The following is an 11,786-nucleotide window of genomic DNA, read 5'->3' on the forward strand; positions in this document are numbered from 1 at the left end:
CCATGGCTCCGGATTTCACATGCTGGCTCCTCCTTGCAACAAAAACCCAGGCCTCCCTGGAAGGGTTTGCACTGGTGGAAAGTGAAGTGTTGGGGTGTGGGCCTGGGGAGCGTGTGAACAACCTTCCCCTGTGAGAGAGGGAGTGAGGCCAAGCGGTGGGGGCAGGGGGGGAGTTACTAACTGCTCTGTGACTTGGTTGCCTTGTCTGTAAAATGGGAGTAATGATAGTACCTACTATGGGTATTTTCCTGTCAAAGGAGAATAATGGCAACGAGCAGCCTCCAAACCTTGCCATAATAAAGGAAAAACAGTATATGACCATGCCTAGCCCAGAGGGTCCAGAGGTTGCATTCAATAACATTTCTCCCTCGCTCTTTTCTTTTAGCCACAGTTTCCCAATCTGTCACCTAAGAGACCTGAGGAAGCAGTTCTGCCAGCTTCACCAAGCTGCTGTGGGGTATGGGAAAGGGAGAAGAATGTGGCAGTAGGGGGAAGCGCTGGACACTGCAGGGAATACCTGGTGTCCATGGCCACTGCCCCACCCCTCCCCCTCCCCATCCCTTCCAGAGAACACCCCCAAGCCACAATGGGGCTGGCTTAGGAAGCCCAACGCTGGCACCACAGCGATGTGGGTAGGTATAAGTGCACCGGCATGGGCCAAGGGCACACACACACACCTTGTCCAGGAGCCAGAGAAAAATAATAGTTAATCCCTGGCTGTGGAGGTAGAGGACACCCCAGACCCAGACTGGGGCTCTGACCAAGTCTAGTTCCTTGCCCTGGACCTTCCTTCCTGTCTGGCTTATTCTAAGGTCTACCCCCAGGAGATATATATTATAAATCTAAGCTTCTTTGTGCATCTAATACTGCTGAAAATATACACAAAATAACTGCCAACAGTGCTTCCCTCAGCGGAGGGGAACTGAAGACCTGGAAGGGAAGGAGACTGACTGACTTTTCACTGAGTATCTTTTCATGCTGTTTGATTTTCTTTTTTGCCATGTATATGTAATACCTTTTTAAAAATTAAGATACTCTACCCCTGGGATGGAGAAATGGTAGAAGGCTTTGCTTGCTGTGCTAAGGAATTTGGACTTTATCCTGTAGGCAACAGAGAGCCAAGGGAGGTTTCTAAGCAAGGAGATGACATGTTCAGATGTGTAAAGGAATTGCCTGCTACAGAGCCCTGGCCTGGAGTGGGTGGAGACTGGAGCCCACGGGAGACCAGTTGGGAGGTTGGGACACTTCTCTTGAGTCTAGCCTGAAGCGCGGACCCACGAGGAGGTAAGCTTTCGTGGATCATTCTTTACTTAAGTTTAGGGGTAGGAGGCAGCTTGAGGGAGACTTCAGAACAGTCTTGCTCCAGAATCCCTGATTAGAAATATGGCTTGGACAGCACCATAGTGTGTCCAAGCCATATACACACCAAGCCTAGAAAATGCCCTCTCCCAGGGGCTTCCCAACAGCGCCCCCCTGGGGACAGCCTCACTCACTGGCACTGGCCAGGCTCACATGGAGACTCTGGGAGATGCAGAGAGGGCTGAGCGACAGGCTCAAGCTCTGAGCCTGGGTTTCCTGGGCCCTGTGGGTCAAAAATTAGAGGCCCCCTGCGCAGAGCAATATAGGAGTCCTGGCTCTAGGCTGCCCTGGGCTTGAATGGAATACCAACGATGGCTTTGGGCATTTAACCTCTCTGAGCTCAGTTGGCACATCTGTAAGACGAGGGTCATCACACCTTCCTCGTAGGCTGGCCTGAAGTGTGCATCTACCTGGCACCTCACACAGCACCTGGCATGCCACTTGTCTCCTAAGATGGCCAGGCACAGGTGGGTGACAGGGAGAGAAGAGAGAAGCCCCAAGTTCAACGGAAGGTGGCAGGAGTCCTGGTCTCCCTACCTCTGACCTCTATGTCCAAATGGTTACTTATCTGACAGTCTTTAAACCTTCAGAAGTTTCCAATCAGCAAAGGGGGAGGTGGTGTGAGGGCCCACAGCTCAAAGGTTAAGAAAGGACTCCACTAATTAAGGCCCACCTGATATTTACAGTCAGAAACCTAGACACTGCTCTCCACATCCCCTTCCCCCAAAGGTATGGCTGCAAAAGAGACCAAGGGACAAATGCTTGTTCGCCGTCCTCCAAGAGCTACTAAAAACACTGAACCCCACCCCACCAGGTATTCACTCTCCTTTTGCCCACTTCGTCAGCACCTGCTCTCATATAAAACTCTAGGTAAGTTAAATGTCCTTAATTTTTTAAAAAGTGCATTAGAGTTGTTCCTAACAGGAATCTAGCCTGGGCTCTGCCACTGTGTGACTTTAGGCAAGTTCCTTCATCTCTCTGTGCCGTGGGGCCCTCATTTTTACTAGGTGTATGAACTAGACCTAGGTTCTAACCTCAAGTTCCATGGATGGAGTTTAGATGTGCATGAACCTCTTTAAAACTTGGGTAACGCTGGTCGCATCCCAGAAGGGAACTAGGTGGCCGAGGGGCCACTTGTAGAAAGGAAACCTTACGGTTGTACTGTATTCCCCTTTGCATCTTTTGAACTTTGAACCAAAGGAATATATTACCTATTCAAATATAAGTACATAAAATTAAAAAGGAAAGAAAATGTATGCAAGTCCATGTGTGTGGGGGGCACCTGTACTTTCTGAGGAAGGATCCATCATTTTCACCAAATTTTTCTAAGGTCAGAGGACCCCAGAAAGGTTTAAAAAGCATTTCACCCGATGCCCTTAAGGGTCATTCCCTGTCCCAATTTCCTGGATTTGACAAAGTATAAGAGAAAACAAAAGTGAATTTCAGTCCTCATTACATCAATAGCCTGGGCTGGATGAATGTGAAAATGAACCCTCAAAGCACATTTAAAAACATAGGTGTTGGGGCTTCCCTGGTGGCGCAGTGGTTAAGAATCCGCCTGCCAATGCAGGGGACACGGTTTCGAGCCCTGGCCCAGGAAGATCCCACATGCCACGGAGCCACTAAGCCTGTGCGCCACAACTACTGAGCCTGCGCTCTAGAGCCCGCAAGCCACAAGTACTGAGCCCACGTGCCACAACTACTGAAGCCTGTGCGCCTAGAGCCCGTGCTCCACAACAAGAGAAGCCACGAAAATGAGAAGCCCGCACACAGCAACGAAGATCCAACACAGCCAAAAATAAATAAATAAATTTATTAAAAACAAACAAACAAAAAAAAATAGGTGTTCACGCCCATGTGAGCGGAGCGGGTTCAGATGTGAATGCCGGACTTGACATGGTGAGTTGTCCTCACTGGTGGATCTCCCATCTTGCAACCGTCAGAGATCAAGGTCAAAAAATGATGCCCATCATCAGCCTCTTCTCTCAAAGCTGTTGAATTAAGTCCTCTTTGCCCCACCCCTGTGCCCACTCAAAGAAACATCTGGCTTAGGTTAGCTGCACAAACAATGCCTATAAATAAAAGCAATATGGATTTTTAAATGTTGGCCACTTTGGCTCGTAGTGGGAAGAGAATGAGAAGGAAGAAATAGAGGAGGTGGGGAGATCCAGGGTGAACTGGAGATGAAGGAAGACTAGCTCATCAGAGACCTCCATCTGAATCTCTGAAACCCACAAGAATCCTCGTGTACTGGAGAGGAAATTGCTTCCTGGGTGTGCAATGTGGAAAGTGTCAGGGTAGGGGAAATCTAGCTGAGGGATCAAAGCAAGACTGGTTAAGGCAACCAAACTAGCAGCTGAATGGGTCAGAGCAAAGAGAAAGGTCACACAGTTCCAAAAAAAAAGAAGGGGGAGCTGCCATTTAACAAACGGCTCCTGGCACTGGTAAACTTTAATTAACTGCACCATTATAATTCACTTCCACCCCAACCCGTGCTCTCCCTCTTACCCCCTCCCTCCTTCCTTTCCCCCAGGTCTCATCAAGGCAGGTTTCCTTAGTGAAACCTAACTGGCCGCCTGTGCTGGATGCTTCATTATTACAGCTCTGCCTCTCCTGCTAATAATGCACCCAGCAACAAGAGGGAGCAAACTACAGTTCTCAGCTCATGACAGGCCCCTTTCCCACCTATGTGCACTAGATCAAGGATCCCATAATCCTAAAAGTTCCTGAAAGTAATACAAGAGCAATGAAGGGGCAGTGGAAGGCCAGCAGGAGGGGATGCGCACGCAGAGGCAGGTAACAGGGCCAACTCCCACTTGGATCCACCGGACAGTACTCACAGGGTTCACACCTGGACCGGTCATCCACACGTCCAAGTTGACATGCGCAGCTCAATGCTGTGGCTGCACCCGCCGTGCCTTCATTCACTGGTGGTTAAATTACACCCGTGACACTCTATCTCTGTATTCTCAGGCTGCTGAGCTTTACCCATTTTATGGGTGTGTGCAGTGGGCGTGGGGGTTGGGAGCACCTCAGAGGATCTTCCAGGCGAAACATGCTTGGTTTTTATTAATGAGCTGATGAGAAAAGCCAACCCAGACCTTTAAGTGAAATGTGTGATTGGTAGCCAGGCGAGAATAGGTTTTAGAATTAACTCTTCCTACAGTCTGCTATGCATTATCACCCCCAAGTTAATTACCCCTGAGGATGAAAATAGGTTTCATGACTCATAAGCACCAATACAACACTTGGCAGCAGATGAAAATGCAAGGACACATTTGCAGGAAGCTGACACGCACATCTATTTATATGTGGGGAGATTCTTGATGAGGTGAGACAGGTACCTCCTGGGTACCACGATTAAGAGGCTGCAGCAGATCCATCAACTGCCATTTATCCACACCTCCAAACACACACACACACACACACAAACACAGAGTCATGGTTTCCACTACTTCAATGATGGTGGTGGCAAAGCAGGAACAGAAACTAAAAGCGTGTTAACAGCAAGTCTGAACACCAACCCAACCTCCACCTCTGTGTTCTGGGCTAACCAGTGATTTGTTTTTCCCCAAACTCACCTGTGCCCATACCCACCTCCCTAGGCTCCTGATCCGTCTTTGATGGGAATGGGATGGGGGTTGCCAAGTCTCTTCCCTTATTCGCTATTCCTCTGGCCTTGTGCAGACGGTCCTGGCCCAGCTTGCCTCCACCAGGAATGGGGTGTGGCCAGGAATGGATTTCTGATAGGATCTGGGGTTGTGTTTTGCTTCCTCCCTCCCATTTCCTACTCCCCTTCCATTTGCCTCCCAGGAAAGTACAAGGTTCAAACCAGGTTTGTTTGCCTTCCCTCAGAGCTCTGGGAGGGCTCCAGAGCCCTAAAGGACATTCCAGTCCCACCCCCATCCCTCTGTACCTCACAAATGCCACCAAAAAGTCAACTAGATGAATAATCGCATTTCTTCACCTGTGGGGACGGGTTCTATTTGGTGTCATAAGTAATCGTTCCCCAGGAACACAGTTTGGGACTCTCTCTTCCCCACTCTCCACAACAAGCTAAGTGTCCTGCCTTTAGAAATTATTATCAAAAAGGAAGGGAAAGAAAAAACATGTCATGAATGAGGTGAAACTGCTCTTCCGATCCATAAACTGGAAGCTGCTGGGAACTCAGTCCTGAGAACATGGATTTGTTTCCCACTTCCCACACCCCTCCTGCCTCCACTGCCGGCTCCCAGCTCTGTGACATTTTTGCTTTAAATGCGCAATAACAGTGATTTTTGCCACATCTAGGAGGCAAAGCACCCCAGTTTTGTCCTGTTTCCTCCACCCCACTTGCATTAAGTCACAGCTGCACTGGGTATCAGCATATACTCAGGGCCACAGGGAAAGGCACCAAAAAGCATTCCTGACAATGCTATTTGCAGCTGGGGTGCGCATCAGGGGAAAACAGAGATGCTGAAGAGTAAACAGAAATCGCTTAGTCAGCAACTGTCCCGTCCGGAGAGGTGAGTAGTCTGGTACTGAAAGGGAGGGGCAGTCAGCCAGCACAGGGCCTTCTACAGATGCCACCTCTGAGGTCTTTCAAAGGCACCAGCATTTGTGTTCTATGTTGGAAGTAGGGAGGGTGTCGCCCATGTTGGAGCTGTGTGGTCTTAGCCCTAGAAAAACACACTTGCTGACTCCGGGCAGAATTAATATCAATTGAATTTATTACAAGTTACTAAGCTCCAAGGCACATTACAGTGTTCTGTTAACTACAGAAATGTATAAAGGACAAACAGAGCAGATTCTCCATGTCTAGCATTTCGCTCTACTGTTCAAAAGCATCCGTGCATCAATAAAGCAAAAACAAAACAACACGTGAAGATCCAACACATTCAGGTCAGTAGAAACAAACCAAAACATTTTCCCTCACAAACTTGCAACAAAAAACACCCACCCCCCAACACCCCCCTTACCATTTTGCAAAGGAAACAGAAAAACAAAACAAAACAGAACAAAATAAAGTGAAGACTTCAACACTTGGGGCTGTTCAGAAATGAAGCTCTCACCATTTTATAGCATCATTTTTTTTTTAGGCAGCAACACTGGCCTTGGCAAAAAAAAAGTCATTTTCTTTTGTGTGTGTGTTTTTCTTCCTTTCAGTGAGTGCATAACATTTACAAAAATACACACCAGCAGCAGTCGTTGCTAAAGGCTATTAATTCTGTACCTAGGCAAACACTCTGCCACCAATAAATGCTAACGAATATGATGCAAATGACCGAACCAATATTATACTGCTTAACACAAACCAGCTTATCCTTCAAATGAAGAAGTTACATACCTTTGTTTCAAAATATAGAAACATACGACGAAAATAATGTCTATACATAAGACTAACTTTTTGCAGTTTGTTATATTCACAATTCTACATCTTGGGAGTGAGGGAAGAGAGGGTCGATGTGGGTGGGGGAGGGGCCCTCTGGACGGGAGAGGAGCTGGTCTGGGGCTAAGGAGGTGGCTGTTTTGTGGTTCAAGGGTCTCTCTCCTTTTTCACTTTAACATCCCCAGCTAAGATCGTCGCGATTTCGCCCTGCATGAAGGCCCAAGGTACATTCGACCCAACCAAGGGGCATTTCTCTCCGCTGGGGCAGTACACCTCGCCGGTCGCCCCCTGGGCCTTGATACTCTCTCTAGAGCAAGGGAAGCAGAATTTGTGGCTGGGAACGGAGGGGCACTGAACGAAATGCGTGTCCTCCAAACGTTCGTGGCAAATGGTACAGCAAAGGGGCCCGCTGTTGGCCATAGGGGAATCCGGAATGTTTTGAGGGTGCACTTGGTCCATGCCCGGGTGGGTGCTAGGCGGCGGGGGCGCCACCTGTAAATTCAGGTCCCCGTTCCGTGATGCCAAGCGGCGCTGCCCGGGTACGGAGGCCGGCGACACTGGGCTGCTGCTGTTGCGCCGTGCGGACGCAGTGGTGGAGTGCACAGAACTGCCGTCCTTAGGCGAGTGCGCCGTGCCCAGTGTGTCTGCCACCGACATGAGGGCGGCCATGGGCGACGGACCGTTCTGAGGGGCTGACTCGGGCGGGGTGGTCCGGTTGGAATGGGGTCCCAGGGGTGGGGGCGGCGGAGGCGGACCCCCTGCCGCATGCCCCGGCGCCGCAAAGCCCCCGGCCGACATGGTGAGCTTTAGTGCTTCGCTCTGGTTCGCCATCCACTGCTGCCTCTGCTGCTCCTCGCCCAGCTTCAGCGCGCCCTCGGCGGAGTCCGGGGGCTCGGGGGACGCCTTCCTCTTGCGCAGGCTGGCAGCTGCGCCCCGGCCCGAGGGGGCGGCGGGCGGCAGGGCCCCGGTCCCCGGGGGCGCGCTGGGGGCGCGGCTTAGACTCACCAGAGCCGTGGGCAGCATGGGGCAGCTGGCGTCCAGGTAGGGCTGGGGCAGCATGTCGGCGCCGGGCACGCCCTCCTTGAAGAAGCGCACGGCCTCGGGCAGCAGGTCTCCAAGTAGACGCCAGTCCCCGGAGCCGTGTTTCTTCTCATACTCCAGATACTTGAAGCCGGAGGAGAGACCCCGACCGAAGTCCTTCATACAGTCCTGGTACATCTGCTTGGCCACACCAGATGCGCTGGAATACACGTTGCCCGAGCCCGTGGGGTACTCAATGAACAGCTTCAACTCGTAGTCCATGCCAGGCTTGGAGACGGCGTCGAAGGCGAAGACGCGGCCCAGCAGCGAGTGGTCCTTCTTAAAACGCACCTCGTAGGGCGTGCAGCCGGCCAGCGTGAGCAGCGTGTCGCGGACCATCTTGGGCTTGTTGGCCCACTCCTCTGCGCGGTTGCGCAGGCTCTCACTCAGCTCGGCCAGGGCCTCGGCGTTACGCTGCTTCTCCTTCAGCTCGCGCTCCTGGTCAGTGCTCGACACGGAGCCGGGCCTTTTGCCACCAGCACCCCCGCCCACCTCGGCCACCGACGACGAGGTCGAAGATGACGCGGAGGACGACGCGGCCGATACGCCTGGGCCGCCCCCGAGACAAGCTGGGCCCCCGGGGGCCCCGGGGGGCGCGGGCGTCGGGGGCCCACGGCTGCCCAGACCATGAGGCGGCGGTGGGGGCAGCACGGGGGCGCTGGCCGGGCCGTTAAGCAGCGTCTGCGGCAGCAGATTAGGGGGCACGGTAAGCTGGGGGCCTCCGCCACCCCCCGGGTTGGGCAGCCCTGTCACTAGTCCACCATGCGTCCCGCGCCGAGACGCCACCGACGCCGCCGCTGAAGATGAGTTGGGGCTCTGACGGTTCAGCTCCGGGGGTCCCTCCTCCGGTGTGGGCTTGGGGAAGCCGTTGGGGCCCCCCAGGCCGTTGGGCAGCCGCGCGGAGTGGCTGCTGCTTCCCAGGCTCACCGGTGGTGGAGGATACTCGAAGCGGCTGCGCTGTTCCACCGCGGCGGCGGCGGCGGCGGCGGCAGCAGCGGCTGCGCTCAGGCCATAGCGCTCCAGGCCGGACGGGGCCGCCAGCACCGCAGGCTTGCTGGAACCATCGACGTGGTTGAGCTGTTGTTGCTGCTGTTGCTGCTGCTGTGCGGCGGCCGCTGCCGCAGCCGCCGCCGCCGCCTCCTTAGCCGACAGGGCCACCGTCTTGACCCCGACGGGCGGTGGCGGCCCGGGGGAGCGGCCGTCCTGGAAGCAGCCGTGTGCCCGCTTCAGCTGACGCGCGGTCTCGATCACAAACTCGATGCGATCCGCGCCCTCGTAGTTGACGCAACCGCGGCATACGGGTTCCGAGAAGTCCCAGATCATGGCCCAGGGCATGCGAGGCAGGTCGCACAGGTAGCAAGATTGTCTCCGGGACGAGGACACCTGCGCCGCCGACATGATGCCGGCCCTCGGGAAGGTAGGCCCCCGCCCCGGCTGTCTCCGCGGCGCTTTCTCCTCCCGGAGGGCTGGCCGGCTGGGGAGGGAGTACGGCTGCGGGGGAAGGAGGGGGGGCGAGAAAGTTCTGCCCCAGGGGCTGGAGGGAGCGCGAGTCTCCACCGCCCGCGCAGCGCCTCGCCGCGGGGGCTCCACCGCCCGGGCAGCGGACGAGTTCAGCCCGCTCCTCGCCCCCACCTCCTACTGCGGCTGTTTCGTCGGGAGGGGAGCTCAGGCGCCTTCTTCCTGGTGTCGCAGACCCGGGCTGGAAGCTCCGGGCCCGGGGGGAGGGGGCGAGGGTGCCGGGTGCTGGCCGCCGTTGGTTCTTGGCCCCCTCCCCGGAGTGGCTGGTGCCTGGAAGCTCGAAAGGGGTTGTCTCTTCCTCTCCCCTGGGGGGGACCCCCTACGACCTGCGTCCTCTCCCCGCCAGGCTCTCTGGGACGAAGGCTAGAGGGTTCAGTGCCACCCGGTGCCCGAGTCCAATCTTGCTGAAGTCGCTGCTTCCCCGGAGGGCCGGGGGAGGGGTTGGCAGCCGAGAGAGGAGCTTCTCCCCTCGCAGCGTCGGCCGTTCCGCTGGCGGCAGCTGCGTTTGCACGGCCGGAGGGAGCCGCCGCGGCCACTGCTTCCAGGACGCACGAGAGCAGAGGAGAGGAGCGCACGCACGCAGGCTCCCGCCGCCCCCAGGCCTGGCGGGCGCCCGGGCCCCCGCGGCTGGCGGCGCTCACGTTGGCTGCAGGGCGCTCGCGCGGCGCCTCGACCCGGGTCGCATCCCTTCCCGCTCGCACTCGCCTGGAATGTGGGGTTGTGATTGTTACTCTACGTTCCGGAGGCGCGTCTCGGCGCTCCCGCTCGCGCTGCGGCTCGCGCTGTCCCGGGCTCGGCCGCGCGGGATGCCGCCCAGGCGGAGCGCTGACGTCACCGCCATGCTCTGCACCAGTTCTTCCCCCTCCCCTTTACACTTCCTCTGTGGAGCCCACTTGTTGCTTGGGAAAAGCGCATGCGCGGCAGGGCGCCCAGATTCCTCCCAGTCGGCCCCTCCTCCGCGCCTCCGCCCTCCCTTCCCCCCTCGCTGTGTGTGTACAACAGCTGAGGCCCAGCGAGGTAATGCTGGAAGACCAGGGTTGGGGGTGGAAATTAAACAGACTATGACCTTTCCTTTCTCCGCCCGGCTTTCCCAAGTTAAAACGCGTTTGAAAACCACAAGCGTCGTTTCCGATCCCGCTCCCTACCCCACTCCGAGCAGTGAATTTAAATGTCCTGTTTCAAGATTTGCGCTGTGAATTTCATAGGGGTATTACCCATTAACATCTGCAATCAAACCTGCCCCCCCGCCCCGGTATGAACGTCACATTCACTGCTACCACTGATGCCGAAGCACCTGCAAAATTAGCTGTTTTCCAGTCTTTCAGAAACTGCCTTTTCGCTTTGTTTTTGTGCCCTGGTCTAGGAACTTGAGCTTCAGCGACGGAGCTAAATGAATTCAGGGTGAGATACCCCTCCCCCAAGCAGTACTCTAAAAATTTTAGCTGAATGTCTAAAGAAGCTACGAGAGCACCCGGAGGCCTTTAAGGAAAAGTCTACTGGCTGCGCACAGCTGCATTTGGGGGCAGGGAGGGGGAGGTGCTGGAGAGACCAAACAGGTGAGTGGTTTTTTCGGGATTGATAAAAGAAGGTGGGGGCAGCATTTAATAATGTTGATATGTCTTTGTAAAGCACAGCCACAGTTTTCAAAGTTCTTTTTTGTGTGCTGTGATTTCATTCCATAGTGCCCCGGAAGACTGAGCAAGGCCCTGCTTTCTTTTCCGTTACAAGATCACTTCTCGTCATTAGTGTTTATTGCAGAACAGATATGTTGGTCAAAGGACTAGTTGGGGCATTTCAACTGATTCTTCCAAGTATTGGGCCTGCTTTTTTTTTTTTTTCCATGAAGATTGAGATAATCCTGGGCGAGGCTGGAGAGGGGTGGCAGTATAATGGAATTTCAGGTTCTGAAGTCTGGCACACTAGGTTGGAATTTCCTCTCCGTCACTTACTGGCTTTATGACCTTGAGCTAGTTACTTACCATAACATAATCTCTGTTTTCCACCTATAAAATGGGATCAGAGCTCCCAACTTATTAGGACTGTTTGAGATTTCATTTTGTTTCTTGTTCTAACGGGAGGCAACTCACTGAGAATTGCTGTGGGCCAGGCACTGCTAGGTGGTTTACTTGCATCATCATTAAACTCAGTATTATCTACAAGGTAAATTCTATTATTAACTCTGATTTACAAGCTCAGAAAACAAGGAGGTTAAATAACTTGCCCAGGGTCACACAGCCATTAGAGACAGAACGGGGATCTGAATCTAGTTAAGTCTGCTTTGAAAGGTGCCTTGACAAGCTTAAGTTCTCAGAGGTGGTTTGGGGTGCTCAAATTTTCCATCAGCACCCCCCCATTTGTTACAATACATACAATCTCATGTAAAGTGCTATGCAATTACATCTTCATAACCAACCCCCATGCTCCCCTTCCAAATAGATTGTGCCATTGAATTCTTCCATAT

The 11,786-nt window shown here is 53.9% G+C and overlaps 1 protein-coding gene and 1 long non-coding RNA gene across 2 annotated transcripts; both read right to left on the reverse strand.

Moving 5' to 3' along the window:
- Positions 1 to 3,157: 3,157 nt before the first annotated feature.
- LOC133085616 (uncharacterized) lies at positions 3,158 to 5,024 on the reverse strand. The gene is made up of 3 exons (XR_009699572.1): positions 4,941 to 5,024; positions 4,200 to 4,436; positions 3,158 to 3,431 (listed from the first exon to the last, which is right to left on the reverse strand). It is a non-coding gene; the product is annotated as an uncharacterized LOC133085616 (long non-coding RNA).
- A 1,026-nt stretch (positions 5,025 to 6,050) lies between these two features.
- IRF2BPL (interferon regulatory factor 2 binding protein like) lies at positions 6,051 to 9,323 on the reverse strand. Its single transcript, XM_061181127.1, has one exon. The coding sequence runs from the start codon at positions 9,203 to 9,205 to the stop codon at positions 6,875 to 6,877; it is 2,331 nt and encodes a 776-aa protein (XP_061037110.1). The 5' UTR covers positions 9,206 to 9,323; the 3' UTR covers positions 6,051 to 6,874.
- Between the last annotated feature and the right edge of the window lie 2,463 nt (positions 9,324 to 11,786).

This window comes from Eubalaena glacialis, chromosome 2 (assembly GCF_028564815.1).
Source record: "Eubalaena glacialis isolate mEubGla1 chromosome 2, mEubGla1.1.hap2.+ XY, whole genome shotgun sequence".
NCBI lineage: Eukaryota > Metazoa > Chordata > Mammalia > Artiodactyla > Balaenidae > Eubalaena > Eubalaena glacialis.